The following is a 23237-nucleotide window of genomic DNA, read 5'->3' as shown; positions in this document are numbered from 1 at the left end:
ATTTGATATTTTCCCCCAAATCGCACAGCCCTACTATGTAGTATAATAAATGATAAGACACTTGTTCTTTGCTTTGTTTTATTTTATATAAGAAGGTGTAACATTAAAATATATTAAAGTGCACATAAACACACACAAAACTCAAGTACATATGGAGTGAGGGGTTCTTGCAGACCAATCACAGAGCTTGCGGTCTGCGTAAAATTGACTGTTAGATTTTTGGAGAGGTGCACGTCAGGCTACGGCGTATGGGTGTGCGTCTATGCGTAAGCTACAGCATAGGTTTGCCGCAGAAGTATAAATTGGGCTTAAGGAGAAATGCCTGATAGGACGATAGTGAATGATTTGCATCTAATCATCTAATCTTGTCAAATGTGTGGTAAGTACTGCCGCTCCATAGTATAGAGTCCTTGCGATCGCGAATCTCAAAAGTGAAAGTGAAAGTAAAATGAGAGCGCGCAACCGAAAGCCGTTTCAATAGCGGCTCCCTGATGCCCGCAATTTATATACAGGCGCCTATACTTACCCAATGATATAATTGCGAGAAAAAGGTCTTGAAATATTTTTTTATCCTCCCATCTCGTAGGCTAGTTATTCCCTTTAGGGTTTCTGTAGTACACTTAATTTCCTTTCTGAACACGGAACTGGGAAGCGGCGGATTGCGGGAGAGGAGGTGTGTGGGGGGTAATCACGATGTCAGCTTAACATCGTGATGTCTATCAGCCATCGGCGATGGACGATGGCATCGTCTATCAGCCCAACCCTATCATGCAATGCACCAAACTGGATCAAATGTAGTACTGTCTGTGTTTTTTCCTTTTACGTGAACCTGAAACAGCTCTTAAAAAATCTGATAAAGCAATGTTAATGTTTTCCTACATCTCAATTAATCTTTATCGAATGTTTCTGTCAGAGTTGTTGCTCTCCTTGACTTCTAAGTAACACCGTTTCTCCAATTCATCTTCATTTTATACCATAATGAAGGCAAATTAAATTCCAGGCCATATAAAATAACTCAGCTCAGCACAGAAGCATTCGGCACTCACAAGTTAACTAGGACAAGCTTTTAGCTAGATCGATGTTCTACATAGGGCAGTTTAAACATCAGACAGATGTTGAGCTGCACTTTGGGACATCTTCTCCGGGCAGAACCGATCTGGCAGTACTTTCTCCCAGATGTTCTCCAGAACTCCATCAATGAGTCACTCTGTTCCTAATGCACTGCTGAAACAATATAGACCACTGAGGTAATACAGCCTGATTGAATTATATTAGATGCATTCTGCCGCATGATGTTAATATGATTTCAAGAGACAGATGACAATAGTGTCAAATGAAAAACGTCAAAAATGTAAGTAAAAGTGAAGCTTCAAAGTGTTTAAGCATTCCCTTAACTTTTCAATTGAAAAAGTTGAAAAGTAGGCCAACAACTTCTAAGTTCTTTTATTACTGGTGAAAAACTTCTCTTATGGTCAATAGGTCTGCTTCCCTAGTCATCAATAAAAAGGAAAGCTGTGCCACTAACATAATTTACTGGCAGGGAGGGAAAAATAAACCAGTTGTTTGTCTTATCTTATCCGCTCTTCTACGGAAAAGTCAAGCTCCTAAACTTTTCCAGTGGAAATAAAACAGAGACAGCTGTGTTTAATAAGCTTATGCATGATCTATCAGAAGGTTGTGCACTGAATTTAACATTAAAATATGCTAGACAAGGATAGACAAAGGTTTTGGCATAAGGGCCACACATTGGGCTTTAAATAGAGCACACAGTGTAATTCCCTTTGAGATGTTCTGTGTCGACTGGTTCCACAAGAACACGCTCTCATCTTTAAATCTAGTTTTGCTCAGGCTGGATGCCTCAGGCACTTGATCTAGCCAGATGACCATGCATGGATAGTTTTCTTTGACTAGCAAGAGCTAACAGGTCCCACCGCAAGACCTCCTACAGTGGCCTTGAGGCGCATTTGCATCCTGTTTGGCCTGTCAGTGTTAGCAATAATTTCAACCTTAATTTCTATCCGTTTCACCCTGATTTGGTGCAGACGGCCAATGTTTTCCTCCGGGCAACACACAGTCCCAAAAGGCCCACCTGTATTTCAGCCTGATAAAATAACATTGCTGAAATGAAATTGAGTCTTCAGAGCAATCCATGGAAATAAAACCCAGTCTGATGTTTTTTTTAGTCTAAGAATGACATTACAGCCCAGTTCACATTTGCAATCTCTGAACAGAAAATATTCATTTAAAAATCTGTTGTATAAACAACTGTAAGAATATCTATTCTTAAGTACACTGGAAAAAATGGTGTAGAAAAAAATTCACGGTAAATTTCACAAGCAATTGCAGAGATGGCAAGTAACACATTCAATTAAACGAGAAATTGGGGCTGGGCGATATAGCTAAAAAATTGATCAACGATATAATGTTTCATATCGTTCGGTATCGATAATTATTTACATTTTTATAACCTTTTTTTTTAAAACAAAAAGCAATAGAATTTTTTTTTTAATTTAACCACTGTATTTATAATCAACACAATTTATTGAGACAAACAACAAATATTTTTTGTTTTGACAATCAAACACAATAAAGATTAAATAGTTCTTTATTGTATAGGTCTAATTGTCTCCCGAGGCCACAGGAGGGCGGAATGAGCAAAATAATCCAGTGCATTCAAATTGTCAACGCAAGGAAGTAACTCTATAAAAACGTGCATTACGTCTAAATTAACTCATAAAAATCTAATATAATTTCGTAAATTGCATAAACAATTATGAACACACCAGCATCATGTATTTATGCATTGCTTAATCAAAAGCACTGAAGCGCCATTCACACAGATTGCATTTAAAACATATGAGATGCAGTGAAAAGGAATAAACCTCCACAAATTCGTGATGTGTTTTCAAACATTTTAAACTGTTTTAACTTTGCATGGCTTTCTATATATCTCTTGTGAGACGCGAGTGCAGCAGTCATATTTGTCCGTCTAAAAAATGTGCTGAATATGCATTCTGTGTGAATGGCTTGGTTTCGGTTTTAACCCATTCAAAATATTCGCATTGAGCTTCTATATTTCTCGAATATTTTGAATGAATAACACAGCAGACGTGGGCTAGACTAACAAAAACATTAAAATGCAACAACGTCACTTCCATCACCGCATCTCGCGCACAACTGATGACGCTCCCTGATGCACTCCTAACATTCAAATGCAAATGTTTATTTTAAATTAGACTAATATTCATTTATTTATTCACAATCTCCTCATCACAGGCAGGCACAGCACTCAATTCATTATGTGTTCGGTGTTTGTGTGTGCTGTCTGCGTCACTCATAGCACGTGCCTATATCGTGTGCTATATCCAACAACTTTTTTATCGATATCGAAGAAGGTGTACTGTCGATAAATATCGATACCGTTTTATCGCCCAGGCCTACGTGAAATTGTGAAGTAGTAAAACTGAAATAGCATTTTTTGGTAAATCTGTTTTACTTTCAACCTCGTAAAATCATTTTTTACAATGTATATCAATATTAGATGACCTAAAAGTCAAAAATGCTTTTGAAAGACAATCATCTAGGCAAATGAGAATTTGGAGGAAAGCGTACTTATATTCTAATGAATATAAAGTTAGCTACAATGTAAAAAGACTTAATGGCCCTAAAAATAGGCTGATTATCAAAAGAGGCTACAGCACTGAAGCTGTTTACCAAAAACAAAGCAGCAAACACCCCTTGAAATGATAACGCTTCCATATACAATTATCTATGCACAGCAACACATATAATTTTGTTTTTTGGTTTTATTCAGATGACTCCCTCTGGGCAGTAGATTTACCTCTGAATGACACTGCGGCTAAATGCAAGGACTGTGCTTCTTTGTGGACATTCTATCAGTTTTAATGAAGCAAGGTGAGGCATATTCTACAATGAAGACTGCCTGCATACTTTGCATACTTCTGCTCTGCACTAAAGGCATGTACTTTGCTGGGAATGTGAAGTACATACTTTTGAGTTCATAACATGACAGTACTGGGACATACTTCCACATCATAAAATTGCATCATGATACCAATGGGAATTTCATGCATAATAAGACTGGAATGTGTATTGAGAAATTCACCTACATTTTTTTTAGGTGCATACATTTAAAATGTGCCAGTCATCAACTGAAAGGTGGAAAAAGAGCCAAATTATAATCTCATCCTTTACCGTAGCTCAAGGGATTGTGGGTAATATCAGCCCAAAGGGCAAGCACACTTCAAAAATCCACCAGAAATCGTATATCTTCCAGTCAACCTTTGGCATGATATTTTCAACATATTATGATTTGAAATACACTAGGCTAATTCTTAATCAGTCTGGATATTATGAAAACTGGTTTGCAACTATTCCAGTTACCTAACATAACCTTGGAAGGAAGTGAGATACAAACCAGGTGTTTATGCCCGTTCCAGCTCATATTCCAGGCTCAATCACTGAGGAAAACGGAGCTGTACTGTAGTCTAATTTTATTCAGGACGGAGAGGCTCTGAAAGCTGACAGCCAATTATCATTGCCTACAGGCAGCTTCAAGAGAAGTCACAAGGAGTCGTCATCTCAATATTTTTCTTAGGAGACAGACATTAAGTATAAAAAAAAATCTGATATAGATATGGAGCACAGGTATGTGGGGAACATATGTGACCCTGCCTGTGAAAACCCAGCTGAAGTCACTTTTTTGTGATTTACTGTTTTCTACATAAAATCATCCTTCATAAAGATGTAGAACATTCTGTGAAAATATAACCTTTATATATTTAATATTGACTGAGTAAGGCCATGTCAAAGATTGAAATCATAGTGAAATTAATAGTTGAAATCAAACTTTGATGCTTATCTCATAATTAGATTTTGAGACTTTAGCCTGGATTTCACAGACAGGGTCACATATATCCACAGTGAGGTGTACCAACAAACAGTACTGAAGCATCTTGTGCCTGATGATTGCTCAATCATATTCAGGCTGTTTATGGGAGTTTGTCATTTGTTATCGAGTCTTGCATAACAACCCACATCTGGGGAAAAAAATGCTACGATAACTACTGCAATGCACATGCCAAAATGTGTTTTTCAAGATACTAGCCTACTACTTTATTGCAAATTCATCAAGATTGCAAATGTAAACCCTCATTAAAAGTAGACATTTCCTGAATAAATGTGAGCTGCGAGTTGCCAATGCATTGTTAAAGTGTTTGTTTTTATCAAGATACTATGTGAGTCTCTTCAATATTCTGTTAGACAGATATAGATTTTTGCTCATTTCAGTGAATACCTGGTCAAAACCATAAGTTTGATCAATTAGAAAAGTAAAAGCACAACTCTTCTCAACAAACCACACAATTTGAGGTATCAGTCATGTTCATGTTCAATCATGTCGACTATCATGATGTCATTTACACAAAGAATCTCAAAGGTCTTCACAACAAACGGTCAAAAAGTTTGGTTTAACTTGAAGAAACTGTGACAGAAATATACACATTTATTACTGGAGGTTGGGGGTATGAATAAAGGCCTCCAGAAGCGAATCGATGCTCGTTTTGTGCGCTTTTGCGTTCGTTACTTCTCAACGGAGCTTACGTCCGACAGGTATGACAGGTAGCAGAAGCTAGAGATGACTGTTTATAAAGATTTAAATATGAATATTTTTCTTACAAAAACTAAATGGTTCGCTTCAGGAGGCCTTTATTCAACCCCTGGAGTCGTGTGGGACACTTTTTATGATGGATGGATGCACTTTATTGGACTATTGAAAAATAACACCCATTCACTGCCATTATAAACCTTGTAAGAGCCAGGAAGTTTTTTTTAATATAACTCCCGATTGTATTCTTCTGAAAGACTTCAAAAATCCACCAGAAATCGTATATCTTCCAGTCAACCTTTGGCATGATATTTTCAACATATTATGATTTGAAATACACTAGGCTAATTCTTAATCAGTCTGGATATTATGAAAACTGGTTTGCAACTATTCCAGTTACCTAACATAACCTTGGAAGGAAGTGAGATACAAACCAGGTGTTTATGCCCGTTCCAGCTCATATTCCAGGCTCAATCACTGAGGAAAACGGAGCTGTACTGTAGTCTAATTTTATTCAGGACGGAGAGGCTCTGAAAGCTGACAGCCAATTATCATTGCCTACAGGCAGCTTCAAGAGAAGTCACAAGGAGTCGTCATCTCAATATTTTTCTTAGGAGACAGACATTAAGTATAAAAAAAAATCTGATATAGATATGGAGCACAGGTATGTGGGGAACATATGTGACCCTGCCTGTGAAAACCCAGCTGAAGTCACTTTTTTGTGATTTACTGTTTTCTACATAAAATCATCCTTCATAAAGATGTAGAACATTCTGTGAAAATATAACCTTTATATATTTAATATTGACTGAGTAAGGCCATGTCAAAGATTGAAATCATAGTGAAATTAATAGTTGAAATCAAACTTTGATGCTTATCTCATAATTAGATTTTGAGACTTTAGCCTGGATTTCACAGACAGGGTCACATATATCCACAGTGAGGTGTACCAACAAACAGTACTGAAGCATCTTGTGCCTGATGATTGCTCAATCATATTCAGGCTGTTTATGGGAGTTTGTCATTTGTTATCTAGTCTTGCATAACAACCCACATCTGGGGAAAAAAATGCTAAGATAACTAATGCAATGTACATGCCAAAATGTGTTTTTCAAGATACTAGCCTACTACTTTATTGCAAATTCATCAAGATTGCAAATGTAAACCCTCATTAAAAGTAGACATTTCCTGAATAAATGTGAGCTGCGAGTTGCCAATGCATTGTTAAAGTGTTTGTTTTTATCAAGATACTATGTGAGTCTCTTCAATATTCTGTTAGACAGATATAGATTTTTGCTCATTTCAGTAAATACCTGGTCAAAACCATAAGTTTGATCAATTAGAAAAGTAAAAGCACAACTCTTCTCAACAAACCACACAATTTGAGGTATCAGTCATGTTCATGTTCAATCATGTCGACTATCATGATGTCATTTACACAAAGAATCTCAAAGGTCTTCACAACAAACGGTTAAAATAAAAAGTTTGGTTTAACTTGAAGAAACTGTGACAGAAATATATAAATTTATTACTGGCGGTTGGGGGTATGAATAAAGGCCTCCTGAAGCGAATCGATGCTCGTTTTGTGCGCTTTTGCGTTCGTTACTTCTCAACGGAGCTTACGTCCGACAGGTATGACAGGTAGCAGAAGCTAGAGATTACTGTTTATAAAGATTTAAATATGAATATTTTTCTTACAAAAACTAAATGGTTCAGGAGGAAAATATTCAGGAGGCCTTTATTCAACCCCTGGAGCCGTGTGGGACACTTTTTATGATGGATGGATGCACTTTATTGGACTATTGAAAAATAACACCCATTCACTGCCATTATAAACCTTGTAAGAGCCAGGAAGTTTTTTTTAATATAACTCCCGATTGTATTCTTCTGAAAGAAGAAAGTCATATACACCTAGGATGACTTGAGGGTGAGTAAATCACAGGGTACATTTTTTTTTTTGAGTGAACTATCCCTTTAAGCCTTCTCCAAGCTGTGAAAATTCAATGTACTTTATTTCTTCTGACACACTTTTAGAAAGAAGGAAGGGATGCTTGATATCACCCAGAGGTGAAAGCACAATGTGTGTGTGGCTGGACAGGAAAAGCACAACCTTTTCCCGCCCGTATCCCTCTGACATTTATGAGGTAGAAAAACAGTGATCACCTGATGTTGTGGTACTGATACCCACCCTGAATGATTCCATTACGGCCGAGCTGAGCTGCTAGTGAAATTTTTGGGTGAACTATCCCTTTAACAATCCGACTTCATTGCAGTAAAACAAACCAAAAAGTTCCCACATGGCATTTGCCATATTCAGCACCTGATCCAAATAAGTCAAATCCCATCCATCGAGAGCAGCAGGCCCTTTCCCAGCCTTATGGCGGATCACAGATTTAACACTAGTAAAATCTTAAAAGCCTAGTAACAGCTGCCAGACCTCTGCATACCCACACCGCTGGACAGTGACGGATAGCGGGAGAAGAGCCAGCGTGATTGTTCCTTTGCTGCGGGGAATTACTGCATTATGCTCAAAATCACAAAGCCAACTACAGTAACAATAATGACCCAGGACAACAGAAAAGCCATGTCTATTTCCATAAAGTTTAGAATCCTACATAGACCGTAAGGGGAACACGTCCAAAATCCCCATTCCGAGCTACATTTTGGCATGCAAAAGAGTTTCTGCAGGTTTTATGGAGGTAAAATGAAGACATTTTTAAAGAAATAGTTCACCCCAAAATGATTTTTTAAAGAAACAAATCCATCAACAAGGCGTTTAACTATAAGCCAATACTTCTGGACAAAACAAGAGCCAATAATGCATAATAACACTTCCTTCAGGAAAAAAGTCCATCCCCCTCGTATCAAAATCCACCAAAATTTTTGTTTAGAACTGTTCTAGCTTGTAAGCAGAGCTTGATTTGTGCATATTTCACTCCTGATTCAGACAAAACAACTTTTCCACTGGAGAAAGTAATATTATGCAGGGGTCAAAATTAACTTTTTTACTTGGTAGAACTGGTGCCCCCAACTTCAGGAAGTTAGGAGCACCAACAAAAATTTAGGAGCACCCACTGAATATTAAGGAGCATCACCTGGTTTGTATCTCACTTCTTTCCAAGGTTATGGTAGGTAACTGGAATAGTTGCAAATCAGTTTGCATAATATCCAGACTGATTAAGAATTAGCCTAGTGTATTTCAACTGCCAATTGAGCGGAAGGGCTGGCAACATCCTGATGATTAAAAGCTTAAACAATTGAACCTGATCCTGAATTCTTTGCCACACACTTGGCCCGGCATTTCTTGTTAGTGATTAGGGGATGTAACGATTCACTCAACTCATGATTCGATTCACGATTTTGATTTCACGATTTGATTTTCGATTTTTTTTTTTTTACAAAATGAGATTTAAGACAAATTATAAATTAAATGTGTCCTTTTATTATTGCTTGGACAAAATGTTGCACGTTTCTTTGTGAAATTGAAATATAACACTATAATAATATAATAATATAGCACTTGCATATTATTGCTCTTGTGTTGGTTTTGATTGCTTTTATTGTTCTCATTTGTAAGTATAAAAGCATAAAAGCATCTGCTAAATAACAACATTTTAAAACAGGCTAATGTAAATGAAAATAACAAAACTAAATTGAAATTTTAAAACAAGCCCCAAACCAAATAAGTAACACAAATAAAAGAAATCTCTTCATATAAACAAACTAAGGCTTTGTCTGTGCTCTTTGCATTTAAAATGAGAGGCAACCACTGCATTTTAATCATGATCCAAACAAAGATGCTGCATACATACAACATGAGCAGTTTTTAATCTAAATCATGTTGTATCATTTCGAAATTTGAAGCAAAAACAGAATGATTTGACTTCGGTTTTGTGAAACTATACATAAAAAATATCTGCATGAAAGCTGAGCTGAATGAGACGCAGATTCACTCTCTGCCAGCAGGTGGCGCTTACAGCGCTTCCTTGGTTTCTGCTGTAAACAAAGCAGCGCTGCACTTATGTGTTTTAATATGCATTACAACTTTTCTAAAGACAGTAAGTTCCCCTCAGACATACAGTCATATAAACTCCTACCCCTAATTGAATTGCGATTTGTTTAGCATCTCAACCGTTTTGAATCGTCACATATTTTAATCGATTTTCAATCGGCTCGCGGTTAATCGTTACATCCCTATTAGTGATGCATCAATCTTTATTCCGATTGTTAATGTTTTAGAAGCGAGTAAGCTGATTCTGATAGCAGATTTTTTAATTTTAAATTAGATTTTTTTAAAGCGAGAGACAATAAAAATGAAAATGAACAAGACGTTTATTTGGTCCATTACAGACTGTATCTGTAGCCATATAAATTTAGAGACAACCACAGCATTTTAATCATGATCCAAACAAAGATGCTGCATACATGAGCAGTTTCAGATGCAAATTAGAATGTATTATTTCAAAATCTGAATCAAAAACAGGCCTGACTTTAACTTTGTGAAATTATGCTACATAAAACATCTGCACAAAACAAAAACAGCAGACGGTCTGAATGAGACGCAGATTCACTCTCTGACAGCAGGTGGCGCTGATGGAACAGCAGATACAGTGTTTCCTTGGTTACCGCTGTAAACAAAGCCGCGCTGCACTGCTTTATTCTTCATATGCAAGATGAGAAGAAAATGCCATTTCAACTTCTCAAGACAATCAGTTACCCTCAGAAATACATTCATTTAACCCCCCACTACCAATTCAGTATTTTCTTTCTATATTTCGCACACGGTGATCAGTGCGCTTGTTCTGCCTGCTACAGTATTTTATTTTCTTTGCGTCCGTCTTCAGCGTCTCTGGCCTCTGTTAACGGCCCGTTTACAGACTTCGTAATATTTCCACACAAATGACATTTTGGAAAATTATTTCAATACAGTTTGTGCAAGTCCAGAACAGAGATCGGCTAAAATAAAACAAAAACCGGTCGGTTCCGAGTTAGCTCCCCGTCACGTGATTGAGCGAAAGGGAGTGATTGACGGCTAATATAACCGATCTAAAATATGCATTAAAGAAAAGAATGTAATGATGAAGCTTAATTGATTAGCCCATGTAACGTTGGATAAACTGGTGGAGCGGTCACTGTATCGGCTCACAGCAGACACATACTGTGTAGTAATTCGCAAATGTTTTGCAGAGAAATGAAGACAGGTCGCAGTCGCACCACAACAATTATGTGCACTCACACAAATGCTCACAAATATATTTTGGGGTCGCACAGATTACATTTCGGGAGCATATGTGAACCACACGGTCGCAATTTCGAGCCCTGTTATGGACATTTTTGTATTTCGTGTGGATTACTGTGATGTTTTTATCAGCTGTTTGGACTCTCATTCTGACGGCACCCATTCACTGCAGAGGATACATTGCTGAGCAAGTGATGCAATGCTACATTTCTCCAAATCTGTTCAGATGAAGAAACAAACTCATCTACATCTTGGATGGCCCGAGGCTGAAGAAATTTTCAGTACATTTTCATTTTTGGGTGAACAATTCCTTAAAGACCACTTTAAGACAAAGTAAAGAAGATATAGGGAATAAATTGAAGGGGAAACAATACGTCTATAGGTTCTCTAAATGTAAATGTCTAGAAGCACACACTTTGCACACAAGTTATATTAGCAACACTTGTACTTTTTTAATACTTTTTAATTCATTTCCCAAAAATCTGCACCCAAACACTAGATTATGGAAATAACTTTTACCGTACCTTTTGATAACACTGCAAAAAAAATTACTTTTTCCACTGCAAATGTCTAAAGATTCTTATATCCAGATGCATTTCCTTGAAAAGCAAAATTACCTAAAATAAGATGTCTTTCTGAGAAATTGATTCAAATTAAGTTGTTTTTTTCTGCTAATGGGCTCTGAAAAATCAACTTAATTCAAATTGAAAACACATTTTCATACCTCACTGACAGCTACTGTTCTTGTTTTAAGCATAAACTCACTTAATTTTGTGACTTAATATCTTCATTTTGCAACTCAAGCAATTGTATCTTGATTTAAGGAAATGTAGATATTTGTATTGGAAAACAAGACAATACTGTAGGGATGCACGATATATCGGCCACCATATCGGTATCGGCCGATAAATGCTCATTTTTTCTGTTATCGGTATCGGCCCAATAAGAAAATTTGGCTGATATCTGAAAGCCGATAAATAATGCATTATTTCCTTCAGAGACACTTCAGATGCGCGCTGTTCGTTTGCAGCCTTTTGTGCAATTGTACATTGTAATATTGTGTTTATTTGATGTATATCTGATTTATCTCATATAGAATGCGTTTGGTTAAGTTAAAAGAGCGCTTCAGTTTACCGGTGATCGTCTTTAGCTCTTATCGGTATCGGCCAAAATTTTCATATCGGTGCACCCCTACAATACTGAGAAAGATATTCCACAATGCCATGACTTTAAGACGTGCTACTCTGACCTTTTTAAGGCCTTCATTTCTGGAAGGGCAAATTAAGATTTTAAGATCGGCAGAAACCCTTCTTTAGTATACAAAATTACAAATAAATGCAAAATTAAAGACTCCACACATCTAAAGCAGATGACGCCTATAATGAGAGCTGTACGACTAAAAATGCTTTGGTGATTTAGTATTTGTTTTAGTCACGCCTGAACTGGCAGTGCATCGCACAGATGGTCACCCATTATCAGGGCAGAGAGACTAAATATCTTATAAAACGTGCAATGGGTTATAACCTTCACAGATGGGTTAGGAGGAAAACAACTCATTTACACAAACACAGAACTGGTCTGCACGCTAAACAATCACTGACCACCTCAACACAACTCATCAGAGACTAACACATCTGTTCCTCCAAATTCATCACACAGATGACCGGCTGGACAGACTCTGAATACCAGATGTAGATCTACTGATTGGATCCAATCAATGTTACCATGGTGATCTGATAAAACGATCATTCACAGATATTTATAACGTCTTATGTTCAGAATATGTGAAGAGCATATAAGAGTCGGACACTCACAATATGTTCTAATCAACAATATCAGAAATGAAGTGATATTACGCGTCAGACTGAAAATATCTTATGTTGAAATTCAGAATCTGAGCTTCATAACATACAAAGCTTATCGTGAGGGTTTGATCTCGGAGTCAAACTTTGATTAAGAACAAGTCTGATATGCTGAGTCTGTCAAGTGAGATCAGATCACAGCAGCAGCATGCATGCGATGTTCAACATCAACAAAATCAATATCAGATATTTGAAATGATTAGAAAAAAACCTCACATCAGGTTATGCGAGTCATTACATCCTCGTGCATCTATATTACAATATATCAGTTCACCGTCTGATATTATTGATCATTATTATTTCAAAATTAGACTGTATCTGATATTGCTGATCGACTAGGCGTTATAAATTAATCACTAGATTAAAGAGTGCCTGCTATTGCTAATCAGAAGAAATGTTACATATGAATAATAAATTACATCAGTGTCTGTCTAATAATATCAAACGTTATGAGCAGATTAGAGTGTGACCAATATTATTGATCGGAGCAGATGTTAGAAATAACAACAGTGTCTGATACTGACAGATATCAGATAGCATATTATATATATTTATTTATAAATCAGATCAGTGTGATTCTGATATTATTGATCAGATGTTATACACTATTAACCAGATTAGAGTGTGACCAATATTATTGATCGGAGCAGATGTTAGAAATAACAACAGTGTCTGATACTGACAGATATCAGATAGCATATTATATATATTTATTTATAAATCAGATCAGTGTGATTCTGATATTATTGATCAGATGTTATACACTATTAACCAGATTAGAGTGTGACCAATATTATTGATCGGAGCAGATGTTAGAAATAACAACAGTGTCTGATACTGACAGATATCAGATAGCATATTATATATATTTATTTATAAATCAGATCAGTGTGATTCTGATATTATTGATCAGATGTTATACACTATTAACCAGATTAGAGTGTGACCAATATTATTGATCGGAGCAGATGTTAGAAATAACAACAGTGTCTGATACTGACAGATATCAGATAGCATATTATATATATTTATTTATAAATCAGATCAGTGTGATTCTGATATTATTGATCAGATGTTATACACTATTAACCAGATTAGAGTGTGACCAATATTATTGATCGGAGCAGATGTTAGAAATAACAACAGTGTCTGATACTGACAGATATCAGATAGCATATTATATATATTTATTTATAAATCAGATCAGTGTGATTCTGATATTATTGATCAGATGTTATACACTATTAACCAGATTAGAGTGTGACCAATATTATTGATCGGAGCAGATGTTAGAAATAACAACAGTGTCTGATACTGACAGATATCAGATAGCATATTATATATATTTATTTATAAATCAGATCAGTGTGATTCTGATATTATTGATCAGATGTTATACACTATTAACCAGATTAGAGTGTGACCAATATTATTGATCGGAGCAGATGTTAGAAATAACAACAGTGTCTGATACTGACAGATATCAGATAGCATATTATATATATTTATTTATAAATCAGATCAGTGTGATTCTGATATTATTGATCAGATGTTATACACTATTAACCAGATTAGAGTGTGACCAATATTATTGATCGGAGCAGATGTTAGAAATAACAACAGTGTCTGATACTGACAGATATCAGATAGCATATTATATATATTTATTTATAAATCAGATCAGTGTGATTCTGATATTATTGATCAGATGTTATACACTATTAACCAGATTAGAGTGTGACCAATATTATTGATCGGAGCAGATGTTAGAAATAACAACAGTGTCTGATACTGACAGATATCAGATAGCATATTATATATATTTATTTATAAATCAGATCAGTGTGATTCTGATATTATTGATCAGATGTTATACACTATTAACCAGATTAGAGTGTGACCAATATTACTGATCGGAGCAGATGTTAGAAATTAATGTCAAGATCAGAATGTGTCTGATATTGGTGATTAAATGTTCTTGATATATGAGATGAGTGTGTGTCTGATATCGTGTGTTAAGGCGAGTCTGTCTGATTTGTTCAACGCGTCGTTTAAATGACCAACTTAACGTTACACTGATTCCCTGCAGTGTTACTTTAGACACATAGAGAGCTAAAAATCAAACATATTGCGGCTAAAGAGCGACAGTGTTCATCTTAGAGCAATATCACAACTAAAATACTACCAATATGAGTGTTTTTATGTTTTTCTGCATCTGTCTGTTTGATGTTAGCCGCTGCTAGCCGACCCGCTTTCGAACGACACAACCGTTATTTTACAGTAAGTTACCTCAGAATAAATCCATCAGAAAGGACGTCGGTCCTCAAGCACTTCAGTTCCTCGGCGTGTCCATGGCGTCGGTAACGGACAGAAACGGCCCGGTAAACGGCTCGGCTGCCGAAAACGCTCCACTCTTGCGTCTCTGAGGTGCAGCGAAACGCGTCGCGCTCCAGCAGCAGACACACAGCGAGCGGCGTTGAGCGCGTGCTGCCATCTAGCGCTCAGAGCGGAGAGCGCGAGAGTACGTTGCTTACAAATGTTTTTGGTAACATATCAGCATAAAATGAATTTATAATGATTAATTTACTGATAATCGTGTATTTGCGTGTTTGATCTATTAAAAACGGACGGATCTAGTGAGAATAATTAGTTTGAAAAAATGTATGCGCAGCTCCAGACCTGTAGGTGGCAGTGTGAGCGCTGGTTGTCAGTATTGACTCCAGCAGAGGAAAAGCGCTCATGCGTCTGATCATCTGAGCCATGGAAAGAAAACACATGTCCGCATTATCTATTTATCAGTCATTATCTGGAGGAACAAAACTACAAGTGCAGGTAAAACTGTTGCTTATGAGGAATTGCATGAAAGAAAAAAAAACGTTTTACGAGGGAACATAACCATCATTTCAAAGTTGTTAATTACTGGATTCTGATATAATGAATACACACTAAATATATACAATATACGTTGTACAAAACTGCTCTGTTCTCTCGCTAACAAAACAGCATTCTTTAGCTACCATTTAAATAAAACTGTATAAAAATATAATAATCATTAAAAAAAAAAAAACTGGTATATTCTGTCACTCAAAAATTCTTACTCAATATTAGCAGGGGTTTTCAAACTGGGGTGTGTGAAAAAGGTTAGACAAAAATAGATAATTGATTGTAATAAACCTAACAGTACAACTAACTGTACTGAGTAGAAAAAATACAGTAATTAACATAATAAAAAAAATCTTTATTAACTAATAGTGTATATTACTTTTTCACTGTATACATGTGGTCTTTATTCATGAAAATATATTGCTGCCCTTAAGCTTGTGGGCCCTTGCACCAGGGTGATGGCATTTAGGGGTCTAAATAAAAGACCCCTGCAGAAAAAAATACCATGGTATTAACCACCATTTTTTGTAAGGGCTGTAATTGCATGATTTCTGCCTTTCAGGCAAATGCTGCGCCAGCGAAGAAAATCAAAAAGAAGGAGAATGGCATCCAACCAAACAAGAAATCCAATAAAAAGAAAAGGATGAAGCCTCTAAAGTCCAGTATGAGGCTCAGCAGCAGTGATGAGGAGAAATCTAAGGCCGTACGTGTCTAATGGTGCGTTCAAGTCATGTCGGATAGATCGTATTTACGAGCTGAACGCACCACAAAGTCGTTATTATGAGTGGGAAACTCAAAATTTTCTGCAAAAAGCCCTGACTTAATTTACTGATAATCGTGTATTTGCGTGTTTGATCTATTAAAAACGGACGGATCTAGTGAGAATAATTAGTTTGAAAAAATGTATGCGCAGCTCCAGACCTGTAGGTGGCAGTGTGAGCGCTGGTTGTCAGTATTGACTCCAGCAGAGGAAAAGCGCTCATGCGTCTGATCATCTGAGCCATGGAAAGAAAACACATGTCCGCATTATCTATTTATCAGTCATTATCTGGAGGAACAAAACTGCAAGTGCAGGTAAAACTGTTGCTTATGAGGAATTGCATGAAAGAAAAAAAAACGTTTTACGAGGGAACATAACCATCATTTCAAAGTTGTTAATTACTGGATTCTGATATAATGAATACACACTAAATATATACAATATACGTTGTACAAAACTTCTTTGTTCTCTCGCTAACAAAACAGCATTCTTTAGCTACCATTTAAATAAAACTGTATAAAAATATTATAATCATTAAAAAAAAAACCTGGTATATTCTGTCACTCAAAAATTCTTACTCAATATTAGCAGGGGTTTTCAAACTGGGGTGTGTGAAAAAGGTTAGACAAAAATAGATAATTAATTGTAATAAACCTAACAGTACAACTAACTGTACTGAGTAGAAAAAATACAGTAATTAACATAATAAAAAAAATCTTTATTAACTAATAGTGTATATTACTTTTTCACTGTATACATGTGGTCTTTATTCATGAAAATATATTGCTGCCCTTAAGCTTGTGGGCCCTTGCACCAGGGTGATGGCATTTAGGGGTCTAAATAAAAGACCCCTGCAGAAAAAAATACCATGGTATTAACCACCATTTTTTGTAAGGGCTGTAATTGCATGATTTCTGCCTTTCAGGCAAATGCTGCGCCAGCGAAGAAAATCAAAAAGAAGGAGAATGGCATCCAACCAAACAAGAAATCCAATAAAAAGAAAAGGATGAAGCCTCTAAAGTCCAGTATGAGGCTCAGCAGCAGTGATGAGGAGAAATCTAAGGCCGTACGTGTCTAATGGTGCGTTCAAGTCATGTCGGATAGATCGTATTTACGAGCTGAACGCACCACAAAGTTGTTATTACGAGTGGGAAACTCAAAATTTTCTGCAAAAAGCCCTGACTTTCCGAGTTGGGGCGTGTCAATGAGAAACATGGTGGAATCGATGGATGCAATGTCTGTAGTTGACGGTAAATTTTTGTTTAAATTGATAGTTTAGTTGTCCTATAAACTTAAATTGGTCATGTTCTTGTTAAGCAGCTAGTTAATGAAATCCAAGTTTATAAAATGCAGACCCTGTTGTATTTTCTTGTAAGTTATTAAAAGTAGGTACACCGCCATCTTGTGCCGACTAAACTGACTTGAACACACCTGACGTCGTAATTACAACTTGTCAACTCGTAAGTACGAACGTCCCAGGAGGACTTGAACGCAGCATAACCCAGTGATGGGCAAACTTGGCCCTTCCAGGCCACTTTCCTGCAGAGATTTGATCCAACCCTGATATGACTCACCTGCCTGTAGCCTTCTAGTAGTCTTGAAGACAATGATTAGCTGGTTCACGTGTGTTTGATTGGCGTTGGAGCTAACCTCTGAAGGAAAGTGGCCTGGAAGGGCCAAGTTTGCACCCCTGGTCTAACCGTACGATGACAGATACTGGAGCATCAGTGGAGATTTGAAGCTCATGATCTTCTGTTTTTCCAGCAGAAGGACCGTGAGACACATAACGGTGAAGAATTTGACGGTCCAGCTCTTGATGTGCTCCTGACGGATCTGGAGAAGGTCAACAACAGCAGAGAAAGAGCTAACAGACTGTAACAGTGGCTTGTTCACCCAGTCCAAGACAAGAGCTTCTTCAGGTGGGAGACTGCAGACAAAGCTAACTTGAATTTGTTTCTTAATTGATGAATTTTCTAACATTGACACCGTTATTGAACTAAATTGTGTAGAAGCTTGTTTTCACCACTGGATAAAAAAATAAAAAAGGTTATTGCAACTTTTTATCTCACAATTGCTTGTTTATATCTGACTTAATTCTGACTTTTCTTCTTAGATATAAACTGAAAGTTCTGAGAAGAAAAGTCTGAATTGCGAGGTGAAGAGTCGCAATTACTGTGATAGAAACATAAAAACAGAACTGTGATTCTGAGAAAAAAAGTCGGAATTATGAGAAGAAAGTTCATATCTCGCAATTCAGACTTTTTTTCTGAATTTCAAATTAATATCTTGCAGTTTCTGTGTTTATATCATACAATTCTGAGGAAAAAAGTCTAAATTGTGAGATAAAAAGTCACAACTATCTTTTTAAATTTTGTCATTCTGTGGTGGAAAAGGGCTTGCATAGAATTGAATCAGCATTGAACTACATTGAGCTGAATATTGGTAATATATTCTTCTGTAGAGCTGCTTTACAGCTGGAATTAAAGGGGTCATATGATACAATTTCAATTTTTTCTTTCTCTTTGGAGTGTTACAAGCTCTTGGTGCATAAAGAAGATCTGTAAAGTTGCAAAGACTAAAGTCTCAAATCCAAAGAGATATTCTTTATAAAAGTTAAGACTTGTCCACGCCCTCCTAAAACAGCTCGTTCTAACACGCCCCCACATGTCTACGTCACTGTGTGGGAAGATTTGCATAACGCCTCCCAAATGTGCACGCAAAGAAAGAAGGCGTAACTTTTATTCTTGCTGTAGTATTGTTGTTGCAGCCGCTGCCATGTCGTGAAGGTGCTGTGTTTCGTTGTGAAAGCGAAACTACTTTGTTTTACTACTACAAAAAAAAACAACTGTTTTTTATATTTAAATAATTTGCCACTGATGATTCAAACGTGAGTTTTGAGCAATGTAGAGTAGCGCTTGTTGTTTGTCATTTCTCCGATCACAAATGCAGACATGGTTTTATGTTTACGCGGCGCAATACGCAACGCAAAGCGTAAAAAGACAGTATAAGTCATTATAATCAGTAGTTATGTCACCACTGGATGCAACAAATGCCTCGTTTGTAATGGGTTTTATTGATTTTGTCTCGTCGTGCCGGGACACATGGAAACACAGTATAGTGAGGGGCGTAACATTTCCGTCACACGCTTGAGGTATTCAGCCAATCACAGTCCACTGGATAGCTGGCCAATCAGAGCACACCTCGCTTTTCAGAACGATGAGTTTTGTAAAAATCGACGCGTTTCAGAAAGGCGGGGCATAGAGGAGCAACAATAATGTACAGTATGTGGAAAATAATGTGTTTTTGAACCTTAAACCGCATAAACACATTGCATTACACCAAATACACAAAATAATGTTCTTTTTAGCAGCATCATATGACCCCTTTAAAGTTACTTAATAATAATTCATCCACAACGTGTACTAGAAGTCGCTTTGGATCAGAGATGATTGACGGGTCTTGTTTTTTCCACATTACAGAGAGAATTGGGAGAAGAAACCGATTCTTATCCAACGACAGAATCCAGACTATTACAAAGGACTCTTTTCGACGGCTGAGTTTGACCGCATCTTAAGAAATGTAAGCAGTTTTTCTCTTTGATTTAGAAAGAATCAGTATCTCTAATGTCACTGTCGGATATAATGATCTGTGTTTTGTTCAGAATGATGTTCAGTATGGAGTGAACCTGGATGTGACGAGCTACACAAACGGAAAAAGAAAGACACACAATCCTCCAGAAAGAGCGCTACCGTACATGCTGTGGGATTTTTATGAGGTACATTTCCCTAACACATGAAATTGAGAGATTGTATGATTATTACTGGTATCTATTTTTGGCTTTGGTCACCACGTCTTCTATAAAAGATTGTGTATATATATCGTTCAAAGGGTTTTTGACTTTGCACATTGTTACAAAAATATTCTAATCAAAACGGATGTTGTTCTTTTGAACTTTCTATTCATCCTAGAATCTTAAAAAAATAAATGTATCACCAAAATATGAAGCAGCACAACTATTTTCAACATTGATAATAATCAGAAATGTTTCTTGAGCAGCAAATCAGCATATTAGAATGATTTCTGAAGATCATGTGACACTGAAGACTGGAGTAATGATGCTTTGCTTCATAAAAATAAATTAAATTTGAATATATATTCACATAGAAAACAGCTATTTTAAATTGTAATAATATTTCACAATATTACTGTTTTTACTGTATTTTTGATCAAATAAAAGCAGCCTCAGTGAGCAGAAGAGACGTCATTCTAAAACATTTGAAAATCCTTTCAACATCAAACTATACGATACAAAAGCATAAAGGTCATGATATGCTGTCGTGCGAACATCCTTAAAATTGGGAGAACTGTCATTACAATAGAAATAGCACTTCTGTAAAGCCTCAATGTTTACTTTACTGTTAAAGTGTGAAGTTTATTCACAGATGTTGTTTTTCATCTGTTGTCAGAGCGGCTGTTCTCTCCGAATGCTCAATCCTCAAGCGTTTTCCTCCACTGTGTGGCAAGTGCTCTCTATTCTTCAGGAGACGTTTGGCAGTATGGTGGGTGCAAATGTGTATGTGACAATGATTCATAAACACTATTATTTATTACATTCATTTGCTAAAATCTCTTGTCGGTTATTGTTTAACTGTAATATGTTCTTCAGATATCTGACACCAGCGAGGACGCAGGGTTTTGCTCCTCACTATGACGATATAGAGGCATTAATTTTGCAGTCGGAGGGCAAAAAGCATTGGAGAGTGTACAACCCTCAGTGAGTGATCAGTTACGCTTTAAAGGAATAGTTCATCCAAAAATGAAAATTAGCTGAAATTTTTCACCCTCAGGCTATTCAAAATGTAGATGAGTTTGTCTCTTAATCAGATTTGGAGAAATGTGGCATCGTATCACATGCTCGGCAATGGATCCTCTGCAGTGAATGGGTGCCGTCAGAATGAGAGTCCAAACAGCTGATAAAAACATCACAATAATCCACACCACTCCACTTCACAAGACATTAACTGATGGACTGGAGTGGTGTGGATTATTTGTGGATTATTGTGATGTTTTTATCAGCTGTTTGGACTCTCATTCTGACGGCACCCATTCACTGCAGAGCATCCATTGGTGAGCAAGTGATGTAATGCTACATTTCTCCAAACCTGTTCCAGTGAAGAAACAAACTCTTCTACATCTTGGATGGCCTGAGGGTGAGTAAATTGCAAATTGTAATTTTTTAGTGAACTAGTCCTCTCAACTTCAGCTGTCATGTCCATAAATAAAATAAAAAAATCTTGAGTATTAACTAGTAGCGCCTCTGTCGTCCCTTAGATCTGAAGATGAAGTGTTGCCACTGGTGTCCAGTCGTAAGTACAGTCTTTATGTACATAGCTGGTCATATTAACGAGCGTTTTATTACTTATAAAGGAGATAAACTCTCTCTCTGATGCATTTCTCCTAAAGCTAATTTCAGTCAGGACGAGATCGGGCAGCCCATCATGGACGTGGTGCTGGAAGCTGGCGATCTGCTGTATTTTCCCCGTGGCTTCATTCATCAGGACGACTGTCTGCCTGACGCTCACTCGCTGCACCTCACCGTCTCCTCCTTCCAGAGGAACAGCTGGGGAGATCTGCTCCTCAAAGTACAACCCTTCACTTCTGAGTCTGTGCTGTAAATGAATCTAAAAGAATCAGTGATGAATGTCGAATGATAAGTGAATCTCACAAAAACTGACGAAACAAATCAAAATATCTTCACACCAAAATCAAAAGAAAAATACATTTTACTTCAAGAAAATTAACCTAATTTAGGGCCATTGCATGGTGAGTTTTTTTTTCTTTAGCATTTACATGTAATCATTTAGCAGATGCTTTTATCCAAAGTGACTTACAAATGAGGAGAACAATAGAAGCAATCAGACCAACAAGAGAGCAGCAGTATACAAGTCTCAGTTAATATAGCACAGTACACATAGCAAGGTGTTTTTTATTTTTTATTTTAGTAAATAGAATAGGTAAGTGCTAGTATTAATTGGTCAGGTGCTGACGAAAAAGATGTGTCTTTAGATGGTTTTTTGAAAATGGCTAAAGACTTCTTGAATTGAATCAATCAATGAATCTTGAATGAATCAAGCACACTTAACATCCCCCTTTCCTAATTATCAGTAGTAGGATCATTTAATTACTGTACTTCATTTTTTTGTATTTTTTTTATATAATTTATTTATTTTTTACATTAAGGAAATAAGAGTTTTAGAGGAACATGCTGCTTTATTTCTTTAGATTTTGGGTGATCTGGATATGATAAGATTCACCTATATTTACTCAACAATTTAGATATTGTCGTTTGTCAAATGTTATTCACAATTTAAATTGTGAATTACATTTTTAAGAATATGTTTTAAAAAATGAATGAATAAATAAATAGTGCCCTGACAGGATGATTTAATTAATGTACTATTGTTGTTGTTTTGTATTTATTTATTTATTCATTTAATCATTCATTATTTTTTGTAATAATTTAAGAAATGAGAACGTGTGCTGCTTTATTCCTTTTGATTGTTGGTGTGAAATGTGATACAGATATTTCTTTTAAAGGAACACTCTTTTGAAAATAGGCTCATTTTCCAACTCCCCTAGAGTTAAACAGTTGAGTTTTAAAGTTTTCGAATCCATTCAGCCGATCTCCGGGTCTGGCGGTAGCACTTTTAGCTGTAGCTTAGCATAGATCATTGAATCTGATTAGACCGTTAGCATCTCGCTCAAAAATGACCAAAGAGTTTCTATATTTTTCCTATTTAAAACTTGACTCTTCTGTAGTTACATCGTGTACTAAGACCGACGGAAAATGAAAAGTTGTGATTTTCT

General features: G+C 36.5%; 2 protein-coding genes across 3 annotated transcripts in view; one reads left to right on the top strand and one right to left on the bottom strand.

Annotated features, from left to right (window-relative positions):
* The window catches only part of LOC107559127 (exostosin-like 3), a 37748-nt gene extending 22566 nt beyond the window's left edge, over positions 1–15182 (bottom strand). For both annotated transcript variants that reach the window (XM_016242859.1, XM_016242858.1), the window contains exon 1: positions 15017–15182. The gene's annotated coding sequence lies outside the window, so the exon portion shown is untranslated. The remainder of the gene's footprint in view (positions 1–15016) is intronic.
* A 1380-nt stretch (positions 15183–16562) lies between these two features.
* Positions 16563–23237, top strand: part of riox1 (ribosomal oxygenase 1) — a 12895-nt gene continuing 6220 nt past the window's right edge. Inside the window, 9 exon segments of the mRNA XM_016242857.1 lie at positions 16563–16684; positions 17296–17436; positions 18135–18289; positions 19850–19949; positions 20032–20145; positions 20837–20943; positions 21037–21144; positions 21702–21736; positions 21834–22012. Coding sequence (XP_016098343.1) covers positions 16613–16684; positions 17296–17436; positions 18135–18289; positions 19850–19949; positions 20032–20145; positions 20837–20943; positions 21037–21144; positions 21702–21736; positions 21834–22012 — 1011 coding nt within the window. The 5' untranslated portion in view covers positions 16563–16612.

Source organism: Sinocyclocheilus grahami, unplaced genomic scaffold (genome assembly GCF_001515645.1).
Source record: "Sinocyclocheilus grahami isolate Dianchi unplaced genomic scaffold, SAMN03320097.WGS_v1.1 scaffold674.1, whole genome shotgun sequence".
Classification (NCBI taxonomy): Eukaryota; Metazoa; Chordata; class Actinopteri; order Cypriniformes; family Cyprinidae; genus Sinocyclocheilus; species Sinocyclocheilus grahami.
Note: the sequence above shows the minus strand (reverse complement) of the source record. Positions and strands in the feature narration are given on the sequence as shown.